This window comes from Capra hircus, chromosome 3, assembly GCF_001704415.2.
Source record: "Capra hircus breed San Clemente chromosome 3, ASM170441v1, whole genome shotgun sequence".
Taxonomy (NCBI): domain Eukaryota; kingdom Metazoa; phylum Chordata; class Mammalia; order Artiodactyla; family Bovidae; genus Capra; species Capra hircus.
Genome location: NC_030810.1, coordinates 7,187,969 through 7,212,576, shown reverse-complemented (window position 1 = coordinate 7,212,576; position 24,608 = coordinate 7,187,969). Strand labels below are relative to the sequence as shown.

Below are 24,608 nucleotides of genomic sequence, written 5' to 3'. Positions count from 1 at the left end.
CACACACACACACACACACACACACATGCACGCGCACACACACAGCTCTATCTCCATTTCCACCTCATCCCCATCTCCACCTCATCTCCGTCTTCACCTCCATCTTCATTTTCATCTCCATCCCTCCCACTGAATGACAGTGTTTACTTATGTCAAGGATCCATTCACTTAAGAATTTCAGGATGTGCTGAAAACATTTGAAAAGAACTTGTTTAGGCCAAGTGATACTTTATTTGCTGTGGATATAAGTTTGGAATTGTGATGAAAATTGGGATAGAGCCAAGAACTTGATGGTTTAATAATCAGAAAATAAAGGAGAAAAGCCCTTTGTTGCTGCATTAATCTCACTCTGAGACCAAGACAGGGTTACTTGGCCCCCGGTATTTCTATCAGTTACAATAAAAGCCCATTTTACCTCTCCTCAGAAGGACATGCTTGCTGTACAATGCTGAAGATGGAGGCTGGAGGTGGGGGTGCCCCAAAGTCTCCCCTGGGAATTCTCTGGTCTTTCTATGGGTATCTGTGGTGGTCTTGGCTTTCCCCAGGGAAAGACTGACAAGTCCTCCTACATCTGGTCTGTATGAGTTTGCTGGGGCTGCCTGAACGAAATGCTACAGGCTGGGGGGCTTAAATAACATTTATTTCTTGAACTGTGAAGGCTGGAAGCCCAGGGTTAAGTCTGCAGGTTTGATTTCCTCTGAGGTCTCTCTTAGCATGTTTTTTTTTTTTTCCTGAGTTTTCACATGGCTTTCCCTCTGTGTCTGTGTCTTCATCTCACCTTCTTATAAGGACACCAGTTGATTAGGGTCCATCTTAACAACTTCATTTTAAACTGATTAATTCTGCAGAGATCCTATATCCAAATCAGTCACATTCTGAGGTCCTGGGAAAGTGAAAGTGAAAGATGCTCAGTCGTGTCCGACTCTTTGTGACCCCATGGACTATACAGTCCATGGAATTCTCCAGGCCAGCATACTGGAGTGGGTAGCCTTTCCCTTCTCCAGGGGAATCTTCCTGACCCAGGAACTGAACTGGGGTCTCCTGCATTGCAGGTGGATTCTTGACCTGCTGAGCTATCAGGGAAGCCCCAAGGTCCTAGGAGGTAGGAGTTTAACATAGATTTGGAGGGAGACACGATTCAGCCCATAACAGGGGTAGGCAGCGTCCAGGCCTGTCTTGCCCTCTTCATGCTCAGAGAGCCCAGCTTGCCAGAGACCTCGGAGGGCCTGCATTTATTTGCCTGGGGACTCTCGTCTCCTCTGGTCTCGACCCCTCCCGCTCCTGCTTCTGTGACTCTCGCTGTCACTGTCGAGGACCACAGGAGATTGCCCTGCAAACCCGGAAAACCCAAGTCTAAGCCCTGCAGCCTGGCACTCAAAGCCGGGTCACTCTTTGATTCCTCAGGACCATGACATGCCTGCAGAGTCAGCCCGGTTGGTTCTCCACAACACAGTCCCCCTCCTTCCAGCATCAAGGCAGCCTCCTTCTCCTTTGGTTCTTTCTCCCTCAGTTCAGTTCAGTTGCTCAGTCATGTCCAAATCTTTGCGACCAGACTGCAGCACGCCAGGCCTCCCTGTCCATCACCAACTCCCTGAGCTTACTCAAACTCATGTCCATCAAGTCAGTGATGCCATTCAACCATCTTATCCTCTGTCATCCCCTTCTCCTCCTGCCTTCAATCTTTCTCCCTAGATATATTTTAACCCCAGATGTAATTGTACACCCTGTTTTGTAACTCACACCAATTACTTGGCAGCATGTATATATATATATATATATATATATATATATATATATATATATATTTAGAGTTTTTTCATGTGGACCATTTTAAAAGTCTTTATTGAATTTGCTACAATATTGCTTTGTTATATGTTTTGGTTTTTTAATCTCAAGGCATGTGGGATCTTAGCTCTCCAACAAGGGATCCAACCAGCACTCCCTGTGTTGGAGGTGAAGTCTTAACTGGACCATCAGGGAAGTGCTGGCAACGCATAGTTTGAACCTTTCCCTGCAAACAGAGCTCTACACCCCCACGTGCAGCGGCTCTAGATGGTTCACCTGAGTTGCGCTTCCTCCTTCCCCCGATTGCTCTCACCTCCCCCCACGCTGAGCTCATCCCCCTCTGCTCTCAGCCCTCCTTCTGCCAGCCTGGGGTCTCTGCTCCTCCACCTTTGACAAGGATTATTCCTCCACAGCAGAGCAGTATGCAGTTGGTACTTCAGTCTCTGTAATTTCCTAGCTTTGTGGCCTTTTTCAGTTCATAGCTTGGTTTTCAAACTAAACGTTAGGCTCTGCTTTCCAATTCCTTTGCATCTCCAAAAACACCCGGAAGGATGCTGTGCAGATTGCAGTCTGAGGACAGAGAGGAACAGATCCACGGCCTCTGTATGTGTGTGTGCATGTGTGTGTATGTGTGTGTACATGTGTGTGTACATGCGTGTGTTGGGAAGGAAATTGTAGGGGTTAAGGGTGTAAGAGTTCTTAGTCCTAGGACCCACATTTGTGGCGATTCTGAGATTTCTCTGATTCTCTCTCTGCTTCTGGCTAGATCTCTTCTTACATAGGTCCTCATTCAGATGCGATCCCAATGTTTCCAGTTTTCCACAGTCCTCACTTCTCCCTATTGCTTCACACTAGGTCACATTATTCATTACCTGTCTGACCCTTGGAGTATCTGTGGCCTTATCTTAAGCTTTTTCTTAAAGATTTCCTTTGTCAACAGGATTTCCTCCCTGAACTGAATAAGCTTTTTCTAGGAGTTACCACTATAATTAATTATGTCATAGCCCTCCTTTCACACCTTGATCAAACCCCTCTGTCTTTACAAAATTGCCCCATGACTTCCATTATATTTAATCTCTAGCCTCTTGGCATTCTTTTGACCCTTTAATCAAATTTTAAATTATACCATCCTATTTCTACTTACCTGAAATGTATACTTCATATATGACTACATAACAGAATCTCTCAGTTGATAAAGAATCCACCTGCAATGCAGGAGACCCCACAATGCAGGAGATTCCTGGGTCGGGAAGATCTGCTGGAGAAGGGATAGGCTACCCACTCCAGTATCCTTGGGCTTCCCTTGTGGCTCAGCTGGTAAAGAATCCGCCTGTATGCAGAAGACCTGGGTTCGAACCCTTGGTTGGGAATGTCCCCTAGAGAATGGAAAAAGAACCCACTCCAGTATTCTGGCCTAGAGAATTCCACGGACTGTACCCTATGGGGTTGCAAAGAGTTGGACATGACTGAGCGGCTTTCACTTCACTTTTCAAGGAACATGAACTATAACAAACCTGTTTAAATTATGCTTGTGGTACATCACTTCAATAAAATGGCTGAAAATTGTCCCCATTGATTATTATTTCATTTCTCCCAGTGGAGTTGTCACAAAGACAAAGTGTAGTTTAAAGGGGACATGGAAACAACTATGGATTAATAAAGCCAGCCTTGCTGAGTTTTTAAAAAATATTTATTTATTTATTTGACTGTTGCAGCATGCAAGTGTGGCATACGGGATCTAGTTTTGTGACCAGAGACTGAACCCAGGCCCCCTGCATTGAGAGCAGGGAGTCTTAACCACGGGGCTGGCTGGGAAGCCCCCGGCCTTGCTGAGATCTCTTGTGACTTGCACCTCAGCCCTGCCAGCCATCCCAATACTGAATATATGTCGGTGTGGAGAAAGTTAACAAAACCGATGAAAATACATGTGTTAAATTTCCTCTACTTAAGAAATTTTCTTAATCTTAATCATTAGCTTTTAATCTATTAATTAATCTTGTCATGACTTTCCATAATGAGCATTTCCTGTTTCATCTGCGGTTTTTAAAATGTGCCATAATTGTAGAAATTCAGCTTTAGTGTGTTTAATACTATGATACAATTGACAATTGGCAAGCCAAGAGTGGGGATTTGGTATTCTGCTTTATGAGCATTTAAAATACTCTGTTCCGTGAATATCCGTTCTTTACTCAAAGTCAATGACTACACTTCCATTGTATTTGGTGCCTGGAGTTTTGTGTGTGTGTGTGTGTGTGTTTTTTTGGTTCCTCCTCTTAAAAGAACTTCGGAGAAGAGGGCGGGGCTGAGAAGGCTCAAGTTATAAAAAGCCTCTTCCTTTTGCAAGTGCATCAGAGGAGCAGGATCCTTGGAGTAAAGCAGATCCTGTCTGATAAACTTCCACGGGTAAGTTACCAACTTTTGCCTTGCATCTTTCGGTAAGTGTTGCAATTGTGTAACTTGTAGAATTGATGTGAGTTTAGTGTCTCTGAGCAGAATACCCTTTGTTTTTTCTATGAAGGTAAGAAATTAAAGGAAGATGAAATTGGAAATTTCTCAAAGATCTGTATGGATAAGCAAAATGCTAGTGAACAGGTGTCTTTAGTCTCATTCGGATTTATTTAGAAATGTATAAATCTGTGCTGGATTTTGAGTGATTTAAAATAAATCTGCAGTTTTTTCCCCTCTGATTGGCAGAGTCAGAAATGTCGTCAGATGAGTTTTACTAAAAAGTTGCCAGCTTCTTATGTCTGCAACTGACTACGTTAAACAATCCTATGTTTCCAAACCTATTGGGAGCTAAACAGCTTGTTCTTTTTTTTTGTTTTTTAATTTTTATGACTTTAATTTTTTAAAAACTTTTTATTTTGTATCGGAGTATAGCTTATTAACAATGTTGTGATAGTTTCAGGTGAACAGGGGAGGGACTCAGCTATACATATACCTGTATCCATTCTCCCCCAGACTCCCTTCCCATCCATCCTGGCTTATAACATTGAGCAGAATTCTCTGTGATATACGGTAGGTCCTTAAAACAGGTTGTTCTTAAATCTAGACTTGGTGACATATAAATGAACATTCAGAAAGTATGCATTCAGATGGTCAATGGTCTTGATAATAAAAGGAGAAAGGTATATTTGACTTACTTTTACACACTGTGGTTCCTTTAGTTCTGTTTTTTTTAGCTTCTGAAATATGCTCATTGCTTCTATCATTTAGAAGCAAGCAAGAAACTCTGAGGAGTTGGATGAATAATTAAAGGTTTTATTTCTGTTTAATTTTGAAGCCATTATTGCTAGTGCTGACTTTTTCAGTGTAAAGATTCTTCAGCAGAAAGTAAGAGAATGGTTATTCCTCAGGTCTGTTCTATATGTATGCCTACAAATATGCTTATTATGGCAGGAGTTTTCGCTTGTCAGTATCGTAGAGGATAAAGAAATTTCTTCTAAGGTTAGGGCTTTGGATGTACAATTCTTTAAAATTTGGAACAAAGTTGTTATCATCCATTATTAATTTTTTTTTGGTTTTGCCTAAGAACTGATGTGATTCTTGGCATCGCATCAGACAACAGAGTTCCAGGCACCACAGGGACCCTCTGCCTTTCTCCTTCAAGCATCATCTGCTGCCCTGTCCTGCCTCCTGTCTCTTTCCTATTATCTTTGGTTCAGGACACGTGGGGGCTTCCCTGATGGCTCAGATGGTGAAGAATCTGCCTGCAATGCAGGAGATGTGGGTTCGGTCCCTGGGTGGGGAAGGTCCCCTGGAGAAGGGAATGGCTACCCACTCCACTATTCTGGCCTGGAGAATCCCATGGACAGAGGAGCCTGGTGGGCTACAGTCCACGGGGTCGCATAAGAGTCGGGCACACCTGAGCGACTAACACTGTTATTTCACTTCACATGAGATTGATGACTTTAGGAGCCTCCATTGGCTTCTGGCATTTCCCCAGTTTTTAACTATCTATTCAAATCACACACACACACACACACAAAAAAAAATATGGTCGACAGAGGCAATTAGAAAAGCAGGACGATTCCTGTAACCAAACAAATCTCAGTTCTTCTCTAAGGGTGCGTGAGGCGTGCAGACAAAGGTGTAGACAGACCTTGCAGGTCACCGTAGCTTTTGCAGGCCTCGCTGTAGCACTGTTGCCAAAATGAGAGTTAAGAAGATTTCTCTGGATGGTGTCATTTATATTTGAAGCCTCTGCAAGTGTCACACTAATCATTACAATGAATAATTGATGGGAGTGAAGAGTGGAGATGGCTGGGGTTTGGTTTGGGCCTTTTGGAACATTTTCAACAGAACATGAACAATTTACTTCCTCTCTCATTCAAGATTAGTAACATGAACTTATTATTTATTCTTTTTTTTTTTTTTTTTTCTGTTCTTTTAGAAATCAGAGAGAGACTTAGAACTTGAAACTGGCATCTTAGCACTGGTTTGAACATGGTGATAGGCAGGCTGAAACACAATTCTAAAAACACGCCAAAAGACACTCCAGTGTTAGAACAATAACATAGCAAGTTGATTTTTGTTTTTGTTTTCGGCTCACGGGATGAAAGAGTATTCTCTTGTTGATGGGTGACCATTCGAAATTTCTAGACTATTTGAAATCATTGTGATTGTCAGTGATAAAAGTAATGTCAGCCTACTCCCCTCCATCAGCAAAACAAAGTTTTTAATTCTTTAAATTTTGATAGTGTATCGATACAGTAAATATGACAATCTTTTCTTTCACAAGGGCTTAGTAAAGTGGTAAAAGGAGCTTAAATTTTAAGGATTAGACTCCCAGGCCAGGCTGCTTTGGTGTGAATGTTGCATACCCGACTTATCAGCTGTCTGACTTTGGGGAAGTCACTTCACCTCTCTGCGCCTTGGTTTCCTCATTCATTTAAGAGGGAAAATAATAATCCGTCTAATTCATGGGAGGATTAGGAAAGTTGACACACTCTTCACTTCACAAAGTGAACAGTGTAGCACAGTGCCTGGCACATAACCAGCTTTACATAAGACAAAGCTGTTATTCATTCCTAGCTTCATGAAGATATATGTGTCATGTGCTATCAGGACAAATCGTGCTGTTTATAAACTCAACTTGCAACCACAAAAGAACACTCAGCCAAAGTTTTCTTGAGAAAAATTTGATTTTTTTCTAGTCAAAGATTCTTTTATTTTATAAAATTTCTGTACTCTATTTCATTTAGTAATATCCCTGGAATATTTTCATTTTAACATGTAACCAATATAAATATTATAAATGCCATGGTTTACTTTTTTTTTTTTTCATTTTAAATCTTCAAAATCCACTGTGTATTATACACTTACAGAGTATCTGCTACACCAGCCACATGTCACATGCTCCCCAGGCACAAGTGGCTCAGGCCTGCTGGACTGAACAACTCAGGTCTGGAGCCTGTGCTTCTTAGCAATGCAGTGTTTAGTAGAGGCTTCCAGACAAAAATGCTAGGATTATTGTTTGTAAAAATGTTATAACTGACCATAGAACTTTAATGGATAGAGACAACATTAAGGGTTGAAACAGGATGAAGAGAGCAGGGTTATTGGATTTCTTAATTCCAGACTATTTCCAGAGAGGTAAAAATCTCTTTCTTAGGCTTCTCCACGTTTTGCTTCAAATAGTCCCTCTCCCCCTTCCCAGGTCTCCTTGTTTGTTTGTTTGTTTTTTTGTGAATGAAAAGAGGTGGCAGAAAGTGGATGAATACTAATATTGATAACAGTGTTCACTTTTGTACCCAAGGCTTATGAATCTAGGGTTTCTCTAAATACAGACTGAGGGCTTTCCTGATGGTTCAATGGTAAAGAATCCACCTCCCAATGCAGGAGATGTGGTTTGGTCTCTGGATTGGGAAGACCCTCTGGAGGAGGAAATGGCAACCCACTGCAATATTCTCGCCTGGGGAATCCCATGGACAGAGGACTCTGGTTGGCTACAGTTCATAGGGTCACAAAAGATTCAGACATGACTGAGCGACTCAACAACAAAATACAGACTGAATACATGACACGCGGCCTCCTCTGAAGTGTCCAGTCAATGCCATGCTTGTGCTTGAAAAAGATTCCAGTACAAGCTTTGAAAAAAATCTGATTGGTGTTACTGGTTGCCTCCTGCCTGAGCTGAGAGGTTCTGCAGCTGCAGCAGTCTCAGCAGCATCAGGAAACATGTTAGAGTTGCTGAATCTGCGTCCCACCCCAGATCTGTGGGGCCGCTGTGGGTGGGGCCCACAAGTCTGAGTTTGAGTGAGGCCCCCAGTGATTTCGCTGCATGTGTTTCCACGTGGGAAATTGGAGAAAGTGGGAAGTGGTTAGCACAGAGCTGCCGTCCTGATGTGGATGGTAAGCAGTATCTTCACAATCTATGGTAAAGTTGGAAATCATGAAGGCTTGTTCAGAATCCACTGTGACTTTAATTGTCACTGAGATAATCTTCTTGGTGGGTATTAGGACTCCATTAATTTAATAAGAGTCACCTGCAATCCGAGAATAAGGACCATAAGTAAAAATAATTGAGATATTAATGAAAACAAGAAAGATTTTACATCATTCAACAAATAAGGAGGAAATCAAACCAGTCAATCCTAAAAGAAATCAAACCTGAATACTCATTGGAAGGACTGATGCTGGATCTGAAGCTCCAGCACTTTTGCCGCCTAATGCAAAGGGCCAACTCATTGGAAAAGACCCTGATGCTGGGAAAGAGTGAAGGCTGGAGGAGAAGGGGACAACAGAGGATGAGACGGTTGGATGGCATCACCAACTCAGTGGACATGAGTTTGAGCAAGCTCAGGGAGATGGTGAAGGACAGGGAAGCCTGCCATGCTGTAGTCCATGGGGTCACAAAGAGTCACACATGGCTGAGTGACTGAACAAGAAGAAGTAAGTCCTAAATCTGGCCAAACTCTCAGACACTTCTATACTGGAGCCATCGTTTGTCCCTACTGCAGAATTGCCTGCACTGAATTTTACCTTAGTCAGGCATCTTCCACTGGCATTCAGCACTTTATACTAGGCGGCCACAGAGCTTGGTGCTGTAGGTATTACAGGGTTATGTCAAGATGTCTCCTATCGTGTGGCCCAGTGTTCTTTTTATACAGGTTTATTTCTTTTAACTTATTATTTTGAGATAATAACAGACTCAGAGTAGCCCACCAGTCAGAGTCAAATTGCTGCCTCTGAGGCCCTCTTAAATTGTAGCTTGGAAATTGTCACTGCTTTTGCACATGCTAAGGTTCAAATTGCTGCCTTTCATACATACTCAAATATGTGTGAAACAGTCACATAGGATTATCCATTTGAAATTGAAAAAATAGTACAGAGATCCCAGGTCACCTTCACCTGGTTCCCCACAAAGGTAACATCACATGTACAGAGTATAATATCAAAACCAGGGAACTGACCCTGGTATACTCCACAGCCTTTATTTATTCAGATTTTTCTCATTTGCACGTGCAGTGTGTGCCTGCGTGCTCAGTCACGTCTGACTCTTTGTGGCCCCATGGACTGTAGCCTGCCAGGCTCCTCTGTCCATGGGAAAAGCCAGGCAAGAATACTAGACTGGGTTGCCACTTCCTACTCCAGAGGATCTTCCCATCCCGGGGATCGAACCCTCACCTGCATTGGCAGGTGGATTCTTTGCCACTGCACCACCTAGGAAGCAGGTGTAGAGTTTTATGCAATTTAGCATGAGTAGATCTGTGTAGCCACCACCGCAATCACGTTGTGGAGCTGTTCTACTGCTACTGCTGGAAAAATACCCCCCATGCTGCTCCTTCACAGTCTCGCCGTCTGCCCCATGCCACCCAAGCAGCAGGATCCGTTTGTATACTGGACTCTGGATCAGGGAATATGGGTTTGACCTTGCTTTATGGACTCTGTGAAACGTGAAATTGACCGTGTTCCCTTGCTTTCAGTTCAGTTCAGTTCAGTCGCTCAGTCGTGTCTAACTCTTTGCGACCCCATGAATCACAGCACGCCAGGCCTCCCTGTCCATCACCAACTCCCAGAGTTCACCCAAACCCATGTCCACTGAGTCGGTGATGCCATCCAACCATCTCATCCTCTGTCGTCCCCTTCTCCTCCTGCCCTCAGTCTTTCCCAGCATCAGGGTCTTTGCAAATGAGTCGGCTCTCTACATGAGGTGGCCAAAGTACTGCAGTTTCAGCTTCAATATCAGTCCTTCCAATGAACACTCAGGACTGATCTCCTTTAGGATAGGCTGGCTGGATATCCTTGCAGTCCAAGGGACTCTCAAGAGTCTTCTCCAACACCATAGTTCAAACGCATCAATTCTTCGGCGCTCAGCTTTCTTCACAGTCCAACTCGCACATCCATACATGACCACTGGAAAAACCATAGCCTTGACTAGACGGACCTTTGTTGGCAAAATAATGTCTCTGCTTTTTAATATGCTGCCTAGGTTGGTCATAACTTTCCTTCCAAGGAGTAAGCATCTTTTAATTTCATGGCTGCAGTCACCATCTGCAGTGATTTTGGAGCCCAGAAAAATAAAGTCTGACACTTTTCCCACTGTTTCCCCACCTGTTTGCCATGAAGCAATAGGACCGGATGCCATGATCTTAGTTTTCTGAATGTTGAGCTTTGAGCCAACACTTTCACTCTCCACTTTTACTTTCATCAAGAGGCTTTTTAGCTCCTCTTCACTTTCTGCCATAAGGGTGGTATCATCTGCTTATCTGAGGGTATTGACATTTCTCCCGGCAATCTTGATTCCAGCTAGTGCTTCCTCCAGCCCAGTGTTTCTCATGATGTACTCTGCATGTAAGTTAAATAAGCAGGGTGACAATGTCTCTTGCAATTAGGTTGCAGTTTCTAGCCATGCCCCACAAGCAGGCTTTCCATGCTCTGCAGGAGCCCTTCGCCTTACTAGTTTCTCTTTCATTTTAATCTCTGCTCACCTCTTTCTCTCTGGTTCCTTTGTTTTCAATAATATCTTAGTAAGTCTCTTCAAATATTTGTGCACTGAGATAGAATACAAAAAAAATTAAAGTGCAAAAAAAATTAAGTTCCAATATCTTTTCCATTTATTCTTTAAACTCATCACTCCCTTCAAAACCCTCTTTTTGAATGGCTGCAAGTTGTGTGGTTTCCCTCTGACCTCCTCCTCCAGTTCCTGAGGGTGCTTTCTGCTGTATTCACATTTGTGTTGGCTGAGGACACAATTCCTACATCGCAATCTTTCCCCTTATATGCAGTGCTTTCTGTTATCTTGAATGCTATAACCAGTAACACACTTCATTAGAGGAAGAGACAGAGGGAAATTTCAGATATGAGGTGGATTTCTGGGCAGATCTAAAACCTTTAAGAGTTGTCCACAATGTCTTTTTCTAGATGTAGGGCTTTCCTCTCCCTGGGCAATTTTCACTTAACAGTCCTTACATTGTGAAGTTCAGCCAGAGTCTTATGCCTGTAAAGTTTCCAAGAACATCTGAGATTTCGTTTGTACATGTATCTGGGTTATTTTTAAAGCTACTGCAACCTTTAATTCAAGAAAATTCATTGTCTTAAACATTTTTAAAACTCAAAAATCAAGACATCCTTAATAAAGTTTCAAATTTAGACATGAAAATGTATATGAAAGTACAAAGAACACAAGCTATTCCTAACATCCATACATACCAAAGAAATTTTCTGTTTTGCCTGCTTGTATAGCTTTATCTTTATTTTTATCCTTAAATAATTTCACTGGGTACCTTTAAGCCTATTAATTTCACCTGGCATGAGACTTTTTTTTTTTTAATATTGAAGACTCAGTTGGCAACCCACTCCAGTACTCTTGCCTGGAAAACTCCATGGACGGAGGAGCCTGGTGGGCTACAGTCCATGGGTTCACAAAGAGTCGGACACGACTGAGTGACTTCACTTTCAGTTCTTTCCCTACTCCAGGGAAGAAGATTTATCCTATTGGCTTTTGCTACGTCTGCTGTGTGGAACTTATTCTTCTTTCCTTTTGTTAAATAACTGATTATCAATTTATTAAAAAGGTTGATTTAGACATTGGCAATGGCGGCTTCCACCTTGACTTCTGGCTCAGTCTTGATGGAAGGGATCTGCTCGACAATCTCAGAAGGACTGTGTGGTCCATGAGTAGCTTGTGGATCCTCATCTGGAATCAATCTCAAGTCTTAGAACCATCACCACAAGGAGTTTTCCTTGTAGTTATTCTCAGAGTCTTGGGAGGCATCCAAACAGGTTCTTTCACTTTGAGATTCTTTTCCTTCATGCTTCTGATCAGGTCAGCACTACCTTCTCAGAGACTTCACATTGAAGCTGGTGAAGGTGGTCCTACAGGAATCAACATCTGGGCTTCCTGGTGGCTCAGTGGTAAAGAAACCACCCACAATGCAGGAGATGTGAGTTGGGTCCCTGGTTTGGGAAGATCCCCTGGAGAAGGGAATGGCAACCCTTTCCAGTATTCTTGCCAGAGAAATCCCACGGACAGAGGAGCCTAGTGGGCTCATGGAGTCCATGGAGTCACTAAGAATCGGACACAGCTGAGCATGCACGCTTGGTGTGTTTATTTGAATTCCTCTTGACATTGTACGTTTCATTACTGAAGAAAAGTACATTTTTCATTTTTTGCCTGAAGTTTTGGTAAAGAATCCGCCTGCAACTCAGGAGACCCCAGTTGAATTCCTGGGTTGGGAAGATCCACTGGAGAAGGGAAAGGCTAACCACTCCAGTATTCTTGGGCTTCCCTTGTGGCTCAGCTGGTAAGGAATCCGCCCGCAATGCGGGAGACCTGGGTTCGATCCCTGGCTTGGGAAGATGCCCTGGAGAAGGGAAAGGCTACCCACTCCAGTATTCTGGCCTAGAGAATTCCATGGACAAAGAGTTGCATTTGATTTGCACTTCTACTTTCACACTTTCACTTTTGAAATTCTGGCCTGTGTTAGGAAGCTAGTGCTTTCCTGATGCATTGGCCAACTCTACAATTTTTTAAGAAGCAGAATAATAGAGTAAGCTGCGTGTGTGAATTAATTATATGAAATCCACCTTATCAGACATCATATCCACATTGCGGAGTGTGTTTAATGTTGTTTCACTGGTGGACTCTTGCTTGGAGAGGCCTCCCGGTGGGGTTAGTCTACATCTGGCGCTGTCATTTTCCTGACTCCGTTTTCCTACTCCTAAGTGAGAATTTCATTAGTTGAGAGAACTACACTCAGATAAAGCAAGAAGATGGTCCTAGTCTTGAAACTCATGCTTGACGACATCATACTCCACTGCCCTCCAAGTGGGTGGAATGTCTCTTTCATGTGGATACCAAATATCTCATTAAAAAAATTATTTATTTACTTTTGTTTTCGGTTGCTCTGGGTCTTCCCTGCTGCATGCAGGCCTTATTACTGTGGGCCGGAGCTAGCCTTCCTTGCGGCAGGTGGGCTTATTGCAGTGGCTTCCCTTGTTGCTGAGCACACAGGCTTCAGTACTTGCGGCACACAGGCTCAGCAGTTGTGGCTCACGGGCTTAGCTGCTCCTTGGAACCAGGGATGGAACCCGTGTCCTCTCCATTAGCAGGCGAATTCTTAACCACTGGACGACCATACCTCATTTCTGAAGTCCCAAACGTCTCACTTCTGACCCAGAGAAAGCCATGTCCAAGAGAGAATTTGGCTAGGCTTTAAGACCATAAGAGTTACGTATTAGGCTTAAGCCTTGTGCCGTTGTGTCATGTTGCAGTTTGGGAGTTACCTGATCATGTATTCCAAGACGTATGTGAAACTCCGACCCCTAAGTGTTGGGGTTTTGGGGAATCAGCCCATCACCTTTAACTTCTGGAGCTTGGCAAACCATTTACAAACTCACTTCTCCTCAAGCAAAGTAGTTCTTTCTTCTCCATTCCAAGAGACGGAAGCTGCAGACGTCTCTTGGTGGCCCATGCGGTTGGGTGACCAAGAGTGAGTGCACAGCCAAGCTCCAGAGCAGATGTGTGCGGATGCTTTTGGGCAGCACAAACCCTTCCCCAGAGGGAGCCTGTTAGGACCCTGAAGATACAAATCTGAAGGAGCAGCACTCTTCCCACGGGTGTGGGGAGGGGTCCTTGAGCCCCTCACAACCGGGAAGCCCTAAGCTCCACCTTTGAGAGCACTACTCTAAACCTGGCTTTTTAAACGACTGCTCTAGAGTTTCATAGTGTGCAGTTTCACGTGCGTGCAGTGTCCCCAGCCAGCCTCCCGTCTGGGGCAGACGTGGCATTTCTTCTCTGCAGTACGTGTCAGACAGTCCAGTTGAGACCGAGGCCCTGGGGCCATAGGAGGTCAGTGTCATGTCCAGGACTAATTTCAAAGATCACGATGCGAGAGGGGAAAGAAAAAGATCCCCCAAATTGTCATCAGCATTTATTATGTTATTCTCGACTCTGTTTTCCTTTTATCTTTGATTTATCATTTATCCTCAGTTGATCAGTTTCATGTTGATAGTCTTACTGCTCCCAACTGCCCCACAAAGTCCTACACTGTGCTCTATATCGTCATAACTGTTTCTCTCTCTCTGCTAGTTTTCATCCCCCAAGATTTAAACACAATTCCACAAGTTAACAAGTCAGCCTGTGACCCTCCCCTCCCCTATAGCTATCCCCACCCATGTGCTCTTGTGGATGGAGCGGTCTGTCCTATGGTCCTCAGTCTCTCACCTTTACTTACTGAAACGTTATCACTAAGGTCATTGGTTTTCTTTGCCTTACTCAGTCTCTAGAAACATTTCCTGTTTATTAAATGTGTTTTCAGTACATAAGGAATACATTTAATTTTGCCAAATATAACAAGTGAAAGGATACAATTAAAGTCACTCAGTCCCACCCACACATATAGCAGTGGTTACCATCTTGGCGCATTTACTTCCATGTGCCTTGTACACATTATATGTAATGATTGTACACGCTCTTCTTCGATCGCATTGTGTGTTGGCTCCTTCTTTGTTGCTGTTAGTCACTCAGTGGTGTCGGACTCTGCGACCCCATGGACTGCAGCACGCCAGGCTTCCCTGTCCTTCACTATCTCCCAGAGTTTGCACAGACTCATGTCCTTTGAATCGGTGATGCCATCAACCTTCTCATCCTCTGTCATCCCCTTCTCCTCCCTCCTTCACGTTTATAGCAAAGCCGAGAGAGGGAAAGACCCACTAAAGGTCACAGGGTGGGTGGTTGAACCCAAGCTGACTGTCTTTCTAAGGTCTGAGCTCCTGACCACTGGCATTTCCTGCCTCCTGCTTTTCCTCTGCTCACAATAAATCTTATCAATTTTTCTGTGTCATTAACATACACCTCATTCATGGTACCATCTTCTTACTCCCTCTGCATGTAATGTTCTCCTATTGTTGGGACTTTAGGTCATTTCTAATTTTTTCTATGAAATGAAGATCTTCTCAGTATACCCTTCAATGTCTTTCTGATGACTTCTTTTATCTAGAATTCTCCAAAGCTCCAAAGATAACATTTGAACTTTTGCTATATTGTTGCCGCACTGGTTGGCAAGCTGGAAAATGATTTTTACCTCCCCTGCCCCCCCCCAGCCATATGAGAGAGTTTGCACTAAGCTCTTTTCAACATCAAATTCTGTCATCTGAGACTGTCTCCCCTGGATGCTTCACTGTCCCTGGAGGTTCACTGTTTGTATTACTAGGAAGGCATAGCTTATGCCTGTGTTTATTAGTGACTTGTGCTTCCTTGTTTGATGGCTTTGGATTCTTTCACCCTCTTTTCTACAGGGTTTTGTATTGTTCGACCTAGCGGCATCACTTTATGACTTTTCCTTAGTATTTGATGCATTAACTGGTTTCTCCCTGGTGTGACTTTCACTTTCTCCTCCTCTTGGTTGTCATTTTGCTTTTCCAGTTCACCCCCTTTCAGGGGTGGATGACTCTCCAAGGATCCTGGGGGCCCCTGTAGACCCTCTCCTCTCCTCTCCAGACCTCCCTAGAAGCCCTTGGTCCTCGACCCTATGTCCCCTCTCCTAATACCCCTTTCAGACCCAAGCCTTAACTCCCAACTGTGTTTAGGAGATGGATAAACGGTGTACCTGGCATACTTGGCATGTGAGGCAGTGTGAAGGTGGTCCAGACCCATAATTAGTCAGCTAGAATATCAGCTGACCTCAGAAAACCCATTAGAAACTAACATGGAATAAAGGCCCCTGAAATGTCAGAACAGGACTGCTTCCTGCCCTCTTTACACAGCCTTCCCATTTCTTATTTGAACTGTGATTAAAAAGCAAAAATAGACATTTTCTGCTGCAATGAAATAAGCAGTTTTCTCATTGTGAGCAAATGAAATCACTTGCTGACCGTTGGTGCCCTACTTAGAAGCCATTTGCTGCTGTATGGGAATCACAGTAAATCCCTGGCAGGATTGATTTGTGGTTTTACAATAATGTATGTAAAGTACCAATTAATGCTCTGAGTCTCTCTGTGAAACGCCTAGAGAGAGAAGTAAAAGAAGCACTTGTTGTTTTAAACAGCCTGGCCTGAGGGTTCTCAGTGGGGTTTAAAGAGGCCTCCAATCTCTGTGGCCTGGGAGGGTTTTGAGGCTGGGACTGGTGGTTTGGGAGGAGGAGCCAAGCTGAGAAGTCAGCAGCCGAGTGGCTGAGCCGTGGGTCTCAGTCTTTCCACTTGCAGGGGGTGTGGAAGGCGAGGTGGAATTAATTTGGAAACTAAAGGAGGATTTTGGGGGTGAGGGGGAGTGTTATATAATCGCTTATGTATTCCATCAGTCTTGGTATTAATACATTCTGCTTTGGGCTCTGTGCCAGGCTCTGGGAATACAGTTGTTGTTCAGTTGCTCAGTTGTGTCCATCTCTTTGAGACCCCATGGACTGCAGCATGCCAGACTCCTCTGTCCTTCAGTATCTCCTGGAGTTTGCCCAAATTCATGTCCACTGAGTCGGTGACACTGTTTAACCATCTCATCCTCTGTCACCCCTTCTCCTCCTGCCTTCAATCTTTCCCAGCATCAAGATTTTTTCCAATGAGTGGGATCTTTGCATCCAGGGGCCAAAGTATTGGAGTTTCAGCTTCAGCATCAGTCCTTCCAATGAATGTTCAGAGTTGATCTCCTTTAGGATTGACTGGTTTGATCTCCTTGCTGAACAGATAGATCTGGTTTTAGTCTTAAGTAGACAGATGGGGGGCCAAACAGATCATGAAACATATCAGGGTACTCATGTCTTGGTGGAGAGTAGACGGTGCTTCTAGAATAGGCCACTGGGCACCTGTGCCAGCCTGGGCATCACTGGTACCTCCCTGAAGAGATGGTGCATAAGATCAGGAGGGTGAGCAGGAGATAACCAGCTGGGTGTGGGGGGATTTGGGGAAGAGGGCTGCAGACAGACCGTGGGATTCACATGGCTAAGTTGGGGCCCAGTGAGGAGCCTGGCCCAGAAGGAGAGGGAGGTGAGTGAGGTCAGGCTGAGGTACCTGGGTCTGGGGGGCAGCTGTGGGCCACTGGAAGAGCTGGAGAGGGGCAAAGGGGTGGGACTACCCCTTGGATGTGGTGATGACAGAGGCGAGGGTGGTAGGTAGAGAGGTCACAGGCAGCGGGGGGAGCTTGGTCCCAGGAGCAGACAGAGGGTCAGAGGGGAGGGCAGAGGGGAGCGTAGGAGAAGGATGATGCCTTTGTTCTAGGAACCCCATGTTTGCTGTGTCTGCTCAATCACCCAGGGATGTGATGTAGCTGTTGGTGGATACAGGTCTGAGATAATGTTTGGGAGACAAGAGGGACAGGTTTGCTCCTGAAGCTGGGATGGGAGACTCGGATCCCCAGAAGAGCAGGGAGCATCCGGGGGCATCTCCACGGCAACCGAGTCTTCTGTGATACCTTCGGCTCATGGCCTGCTCCTGGAGCCTGGCAGGAAGTTGTCAGGGGCCCCTGGGACCCGTGTGCTGGCTCCAAGTGTCCTGGTGACCCGGAGCTCACTGGTCCTCGGACCCTACTGCCCCGGCGATCAAAGTCTTCCTCCCCTTTCCTGTGTCTGGATCAGGGCAGGAGTCGTCTCTCCTGCCTGTCAGCTGATCTTCTTGCTGCAAGCTGCTGGTTACAGCTCTCTCCAAAGCCATCAGCTTGAAAGGAGCCATCCTTTCCCCCCTTATATGGTGGTCAGGAATAATGGATCCCACCCCCCAGACAAGAACCTGGAGTGGCCCTGCCCACGAGGGAAGGGCCAGGGAAAGCATACGGAGGGGCTGAACTCAGCCTGGGTCCCGGAGGAGAGATGAAGCGAGGAGAGCAGAGGCGCGGGGACAGTTACCCCGTTAGGGGGGCCGGTGGCGGGGATCAGGTAGGGATGGGGCTCTGGGGGCAGCAGACGGCGAGACGGGAGGGGCTCGGGGAGGGCACTGCGGTAAAGCCTTCAGTGAAGCCTGTCCACGTTGCTGACCCCATTTCCCCCGCTCCGCTTTGTCCACAGGAGAAGAGATGTCCTTCAAGGGCGCACGGTTCAGCGTGAGGAAAAGGAGGAACGGCACGCCCGACAGCACCCGGACGCTGTACTCCAGCACGTCCCGGAGCACCGACGTGTCCTACACCGAGAGCGTGAGTTAACCGCGCCCCCTTCAACACGCAGTTAAGGTTCTTTGGGGACCCGTACTCCTTTAAAAGTTCATGTCTCATCTCACTCTTGTCTGTGGGTTATTGTTGTCGAACCCAGAGACGTTTTCTTCTGTGTTGTTAGTCAAGCATTCCTGTTTTAAAGATTGTAACTGTAACCTTAGGTTGTTAAAGAATGCGTTTGTTTCGTGCCTTTAAAAAACAGATTTTATTGAAGTGTAATTGATTGACAATGTGTTAATTTTTGCTGTACAGCAGAGTGATTCAGTTAACACGTACACACACACACACACACACACACACATGCACCTTTTCATATTTTTCATTATGGTTTATTACAGGATATTACAAATAGTTCTCTGTACTATACAGTAGGACCTTATTTATCCATTCAAGAGTGCACCTATTAACTGACCTATATAACATTTTAAATACTGCACTTTAAAAAATATATATTTTTAATTGGAGGATAATTGCTTTACAATATTGTGTTGGTTTCTGCCGTACATCAACATGATTCAACCATAGGTCTACATATGTCTCCTGGCTCTGGAACCTCCCTCCCACCTCCCACCCCATCCCACCCCTCTAGGTTGTCACAGAGCACTGGTTTGAGCTCCCTGAGTCATACAGCAAATTCCCACTGGCTATTTTATATACGGTATGTATTTTACACATGATAGTGAAATACCATACTATGAACATCTGTTTTTTACTCCGTAACGCTTGGTGTTCTTGCTTCCAGCCCTGTGGGTTCACCTTAGACGTGAGTTCTGAGGTCCTTTTATTAAATTCCATGGCTGGTGGCTCATTCTCGTCCGCATTTGTTCTGGCTCTAGCTTCTAGCCCTTCTCTTTGGAACTTGTCTCACTTCTCGCCATTCTGTGTCCCTGCACACTGAGTTGCTTAGGACTCGGGGCGGGGAGGAGTGAGTGGGCAGAAGGCTCCTCCCTGCCTTCAGGCTCTCCCATCTGCCTGATGGGGTGGGAGCACGCCCCTCCCATCCAGTCCCACCTGCACCTCCAGTGATGCCCGCAGGGTTTCCGCTCAATCTCAGGTCCTAGCGAACACTCTCACGTGTCAGGAAATAAAGACAACATTCCAGTCTGATACCAAGGTCCCCCTCAGCCACAGTGATGAAAGTCCCGGGGTGGTGGCTGACTCTGGAAAAGGGAAGGAGGAGGAGGGACTGGGCTGGGGCTTCTGAGGTGCTGGGCATGTCATTATTTTTTTTTAAGCTATTTATTTATTTATTTTGGCCTAGCCCCTGGCCATGCACGATCTTATTTCCCTCCCCCAGGGATCGAATCTGTGCTCCTTGAAGTGGATGCTCAGAGTCTCAACCACAGGGCCACCAGGAAAGTCCCCATGCCAGTATTTTGATCTGTGGGATGAGGTTCTCTGGGTACCCAGGCTCTTGCTATTCTCACCACCCAATGCCTACTTAGATTTTGTAACTGCCGCAGTCACCCTGGCCCTGTGAGAACTGCACCATGGGCAGAGGATGCTGGTGGCTTCTCCAGTGCCCCCTCCTCTGGGAGGGCAGAAAAGGTCTTTCCGGATCCCACATGGAGAGAAGCGTGGGAGCTGCTGGCAGGCAGAGACTGACTCTTTCTTGTTCTGCTCATGGGCTCCCCTGGAGTTTCTGGATGGATTTCCCACTCTGCTCACAGATGCCAGCAGTCATGTGGGTAGGATTTCTGAGACCACACAAGTACATCCCAGTTCTGAGGGTCCTCTTTATCCCTGAGAACATACTTCTGCAAAGTGCATTTTGCAGAGGGAACTATTAGCAACAAGACACTTTTTATCCCCACCCCTTCTCCATCACCATCATCGATTTCAAAAGCTTATGCGTATAAGCTTATATATCCTGTGGAGTTTTCTTTATCTGTGTGAAGTAGGCTTAAAACTAGTGAAGAGCTAGAGAAAGTTATGAGGAGGAAAGGACATCACAGGGCTTCAAAACTTATTCATTCAAAGGATATAAGATTTATTTTTGCTTTCTACATTTTTATTATTAATCTTGGTAGAAAAGAACCTACAAACCTAGATTCCCAGCCTAAGGAGAAACAATACAATTAACACTCTTGCACCCGTCATCAGCACTTTTCAGGAGACTCCCATGTGGCCCCCCCTCAATGTCAAAGCCCTCCACGCTCTCCTGAATTTTGTGTTCCTCATTCCTTGCTTTTATTCATAAGCTTATGGTTTGAATATATGTGTGTAAACAATGGATGGTTCCGTTTTGTCTGTTTTGACATATGTGGAACCCTGCCATCAGTACTCCTCTGTGGGTTCGGTTTCTGGCTAGCATCCTATGTACATGGTTCTCCGAGTGACCATGTGTAGTGACTGTTGATTCAATCCTGCTGGGCTGGGCTTTCTCTCATGCTCCTTCGTCCAGCTTAAGGGGGATGAACATTTGAGTTTCTGATTTCGCTATTAGGATCAGGGCCATTCTGAACCTTCTTGGATGTGTGAGTTGGTCCCTGGAGAAGGTTCTCTGGGTTGAGGCTGGTGGGTGAAGGTGAACACCTCTCCCTAATGGGAACTGGGGTTAAGACACAGGATTTATGGTGAAACATCATTTCAAAGGCCAGGTAAAGGGGGCATGTGGTTCCCATTCTCTGATGTCTCAGAACGTACAGTGGTGGGCGCCAGATGGCTGAGGAGACTGCTGAAGGCATGGTGGACCTTTTCCCAGGACAGGAACTGTCCCCTGCATTTTTGTGGTGGTCTTGTTGTAGGGGATGAGGAGTCAGGCTTGGCTTTGGTGCAAAGACAGGAGGAAAAACCACAGGACGTTGTCTGAGAACTGTGGGTGCCCAGTGACCTAACGGAAGTGGGTTTGGGCTGCCAACCCTACCTCCACGGGGCAAGACAGTCCCCTAAAGCTGACAGCCTTGTGCCAGGCATCTGAGCATGCAGGGCATTCCCAGGACACAGGGACTATTTCTAGGGGACAGTGGTGGCCAGTTTCCCAGAGTTGTGCCAATTTGCTCACCACCCACAGTGGGTCTGAGGCCCCCTGCCTAGCCCTTCCCAGGCCTTTGGTGCCAATGCTTTCTTAAATTTTCCAGCCTGGCGTGAGTGTCGTGGGACGTCATCATGGTTTCCCTTCATGTTTGCCTCATTCCCGAGGAGGCTGAGCACCTTCTCCCACATTTATGGGTTGTGTATCCTCTGTTATTTAATGCCTGTTCACGTCTCCTTCCATTCTCTTATGACATCGTCTCTCTTATTCGTGGTGTCCCATCGTCCTTTATACATTCTATTTACCAAGCCTGTGGTGATCAATACATGTTGCAAATATCTTCTCCCACTCTAGGAGTATACATATTTTCAAAGTAGTTTTCAACCTTTGCCAATAGGTTTGCTTCTGTCACCTAAAGGGAAGTTTTCCGTCATATGTCAGACTTGGGTCCTGGATCTCTGTTCATTTCCAAGGCAAACCATTCAGTATCACAGTAATCCAGGTCTATGCCCCAACCAGTAATGCTGAAGAAGCTGATGTTGAACAGTTCTATGAAGACCTACAAGATCTTTTAGAACTAACACCCAAAAAAGATGTCCTTTTCATTATCAGTTCAGTTCGGTTCAGTTCAGTTGCTCAGTCATGTCCGACCCTTTGCGACCCCATGAATCGCAGCACGCCAGGCCTCCCTGTCCATCACCATCTGCCGGTGTTCACTCAGACTCACGTCCATCAAGTCCGTGATACCATCCAGCCATCTCATCTTTGGTCGTCCCCTTCTCCTCCTGCCCCCAATCCCTCCCAGCATCAGAGTCTTTTCCAATGAGTCAACTCTTCACATGAGGTGGCCAAAGTACTGGAGTTTCAGCTTTAGCATCATTCCTTCCAAAGAAATCCCAGGGTTGATCTTCAGAATGGACTGGTTGGATCTCCTTGCAGTCCAAGGGACTCTCAAGAGTCTTCTCCAACACCACAGTTCAAAAGCATCAATTCTTCAGCGCTCAGCTTTCTTGACAGTCCAACTCTCACATCCACACATGACCACAGGAAACATCTTGGAATGTGAAGTCAAGTGGGCCTTAGGAAGCATCACTACGAACAAAGCTAGTGGAGGTGATGGAATTCTAGTGGAGCTATTTCAAATCCTGAAGGATGATGCTGTGAAAGTCCTGCATTCAATATGCCAGCAAATTTGGAAAACTCAGCAGTGGCCACAGGACTGGAAAAGGTCAGTTTTCATTCCAATCCCAAAGACAGGCAATGCCAAAGAATGCTCAAACTACCGCACAATTGCACTCATCTCACATGCTAGTAAAGTAATGCTCAAAATTCTCCAAGCCAGGCTTCAGCAATACATGAACCGTGAACTTCCTGATGTTCAAGCTGGTTTTAGAAAAGGCAGAGGAACCAGAGATCAAATTGCCAACATCCGCTGGATCATGGAAAAAGCAAGAGAGTTCCAGAAAACCATCTATTTCTGCTTTATTGACTATGCCAAAGGCTTTGACTGTGTGGATCACAGTAAACTGTGGAAAATTCTGAAAGAGAGGGGAATACCAGACCACCGTTTCATTATAGGGGACTGGAATGCAAAAGTAGGAAGTCAAGAAACACCTGGAGTAACAGGCAAATTTGGCCTTGGAGTACAGAATGAAGCAGGGCAAAGGCTAATGGAGTTTTGCCAAGAGAATGCACTGGTCATAGCAAACACCCTCTTCCAACAACACAAGAGAAGACTCTACACATGGACATCACCAGATGGTCAATGTCAAAATCAGATTGATTATATTCTTTGCAGTCAAAGATGGAGAAGCTCTATATAGTTAGCAAAAACAAGATCAGGAGCTGACTGTGGCTCAGATCATGAACTCCTTATTGCCAAATTTAGACTTCAATTGAAGAAAGTAGGGAAAACCACTAGACCATTCAGATATGACCTAAATCAAATCCCTTATGATTATACAGTGAAAGTGAGATATAGATTTAAGGGCCTAGATCTAATAGATAGAGTGCCTGATGAACTATGGACTGAGGTTCGTGACATTGTACAGGAGACAGGGATCAAGACCATGCCCATGGAAAAGAAATGCAAAAAAGCAAAATGGCTCTCTGGGGAGGGCTTACCAATAGCTGTGAAAAGAAGAGAGGTGAAAAGCAAAGGAGAAAAGGAAAGATATAAGCATCTGAATGCAGAGTTCCAAAGAAAAGCAAGGAGAGATAAGAAAGCCTTCCTCAGTGATCAATGCAAAGAAATAAAGGAAAACAACAGAATGGGAAAGACTAGAGATCTCTTCAAGAAAATTAGAGATACCAAGGGAACATTTCATGCAAAGATGGGCTCGATAACGAACAGAAATGGTCTGGACCTAACAGAAGCAGAAGATATTAAGAAGAGGTGGCAAGAATACAAGGAAGAACTGTACAAAAAAGATCTTCATGACCTGGATAATCACAATGGTTGATCACTCATCTAGAGCCAGACATCCTGGAATGTGAAGTCAAGTGGGCCTTAGAAAGCATCCCTATGAACAAAGTTAGTGGAGATGATGGAGTTCTAGTTGAGCTGTTTCAAATCCTGAAAGATGATGCTGTGAAAGTCCTGCATTCAATATGCCAGCAAATTTGGAAAACTCAGCAGTGGCCACAGGACTGGAAAAGGTCAGTTTTCATTCCAATCCCAAAGACAGGCAATGCCAAAGAATGCTCAAACTACCACACAATTGCACTCATCTCACCTTCTAGTAAAGTAATGCTCAAAATTCTCCAAGCCAGGCTTCAGCAATACGTGAACCGTGAACTTCCTGATGTTCAAGCTGGTTTTAGAAAAGGCAGAGGAACCAGAGATCAAATTGCCAACATCCGCTGGATCATGGAAAAAGCAAGAGAGTTCCAGGAAAACATCTATTTCTGCCTTATTGACTATGCCAAAGCCTTTGACTGTGTGGATCCCAATAAACTGTGGAAAATTCTGAGAGAAATGGGAATACCAGACCACCTGACCTGCCTCTTGAGAAATCTGTATGCAGGTCAGGAAGCAACAGTTAGAACTGGGCATGGAAAAACAGACTGGTTCCAAATAGGAAAAGGAGTACGTCAAGGCTGTATACTGTCACCCTGCTTATATAACTTATATGCGGAGTACATCATGAGAAACGCTGGGCTGGAAGAAGCACAGGCTGGAATCAAGATTGCCAGGAGAAATATCAATAACGTCAGATATGCAGATGATACCACCCTTATGGAAGAAAGTGAAGAGCTAAAAAGCCTCTT

The 24,608-nt window shown here is 45.0% G+C and overlaps 1 protein-coding gene across 1 annotated transcript in view; it reads left to right on the top strand.

The window, feature by feature from the left end:
- The window catches only part of TRPM8 (transient receptor potential cation channel subfamily M member 8), a 106,827-nt gene continuing 86,363 nt past the window's right edge, over positions 4,145-24,608 (top strand). The window contains exons 1-2 of the mRNA XM_005678748.3: positions 4,145-4,188; positions 18,222-18,346. Coding sequence (XP_005678805.1) covers positions 18,230-18,346 — 117 coding nt within the window. The 5' untranslated portion in view covers positions 4,145-4,188; positions 18,222-18,229. The remainder of the gene's footprint in view (positions 4,189-18,221; positions 18,347-24,608) is intronic.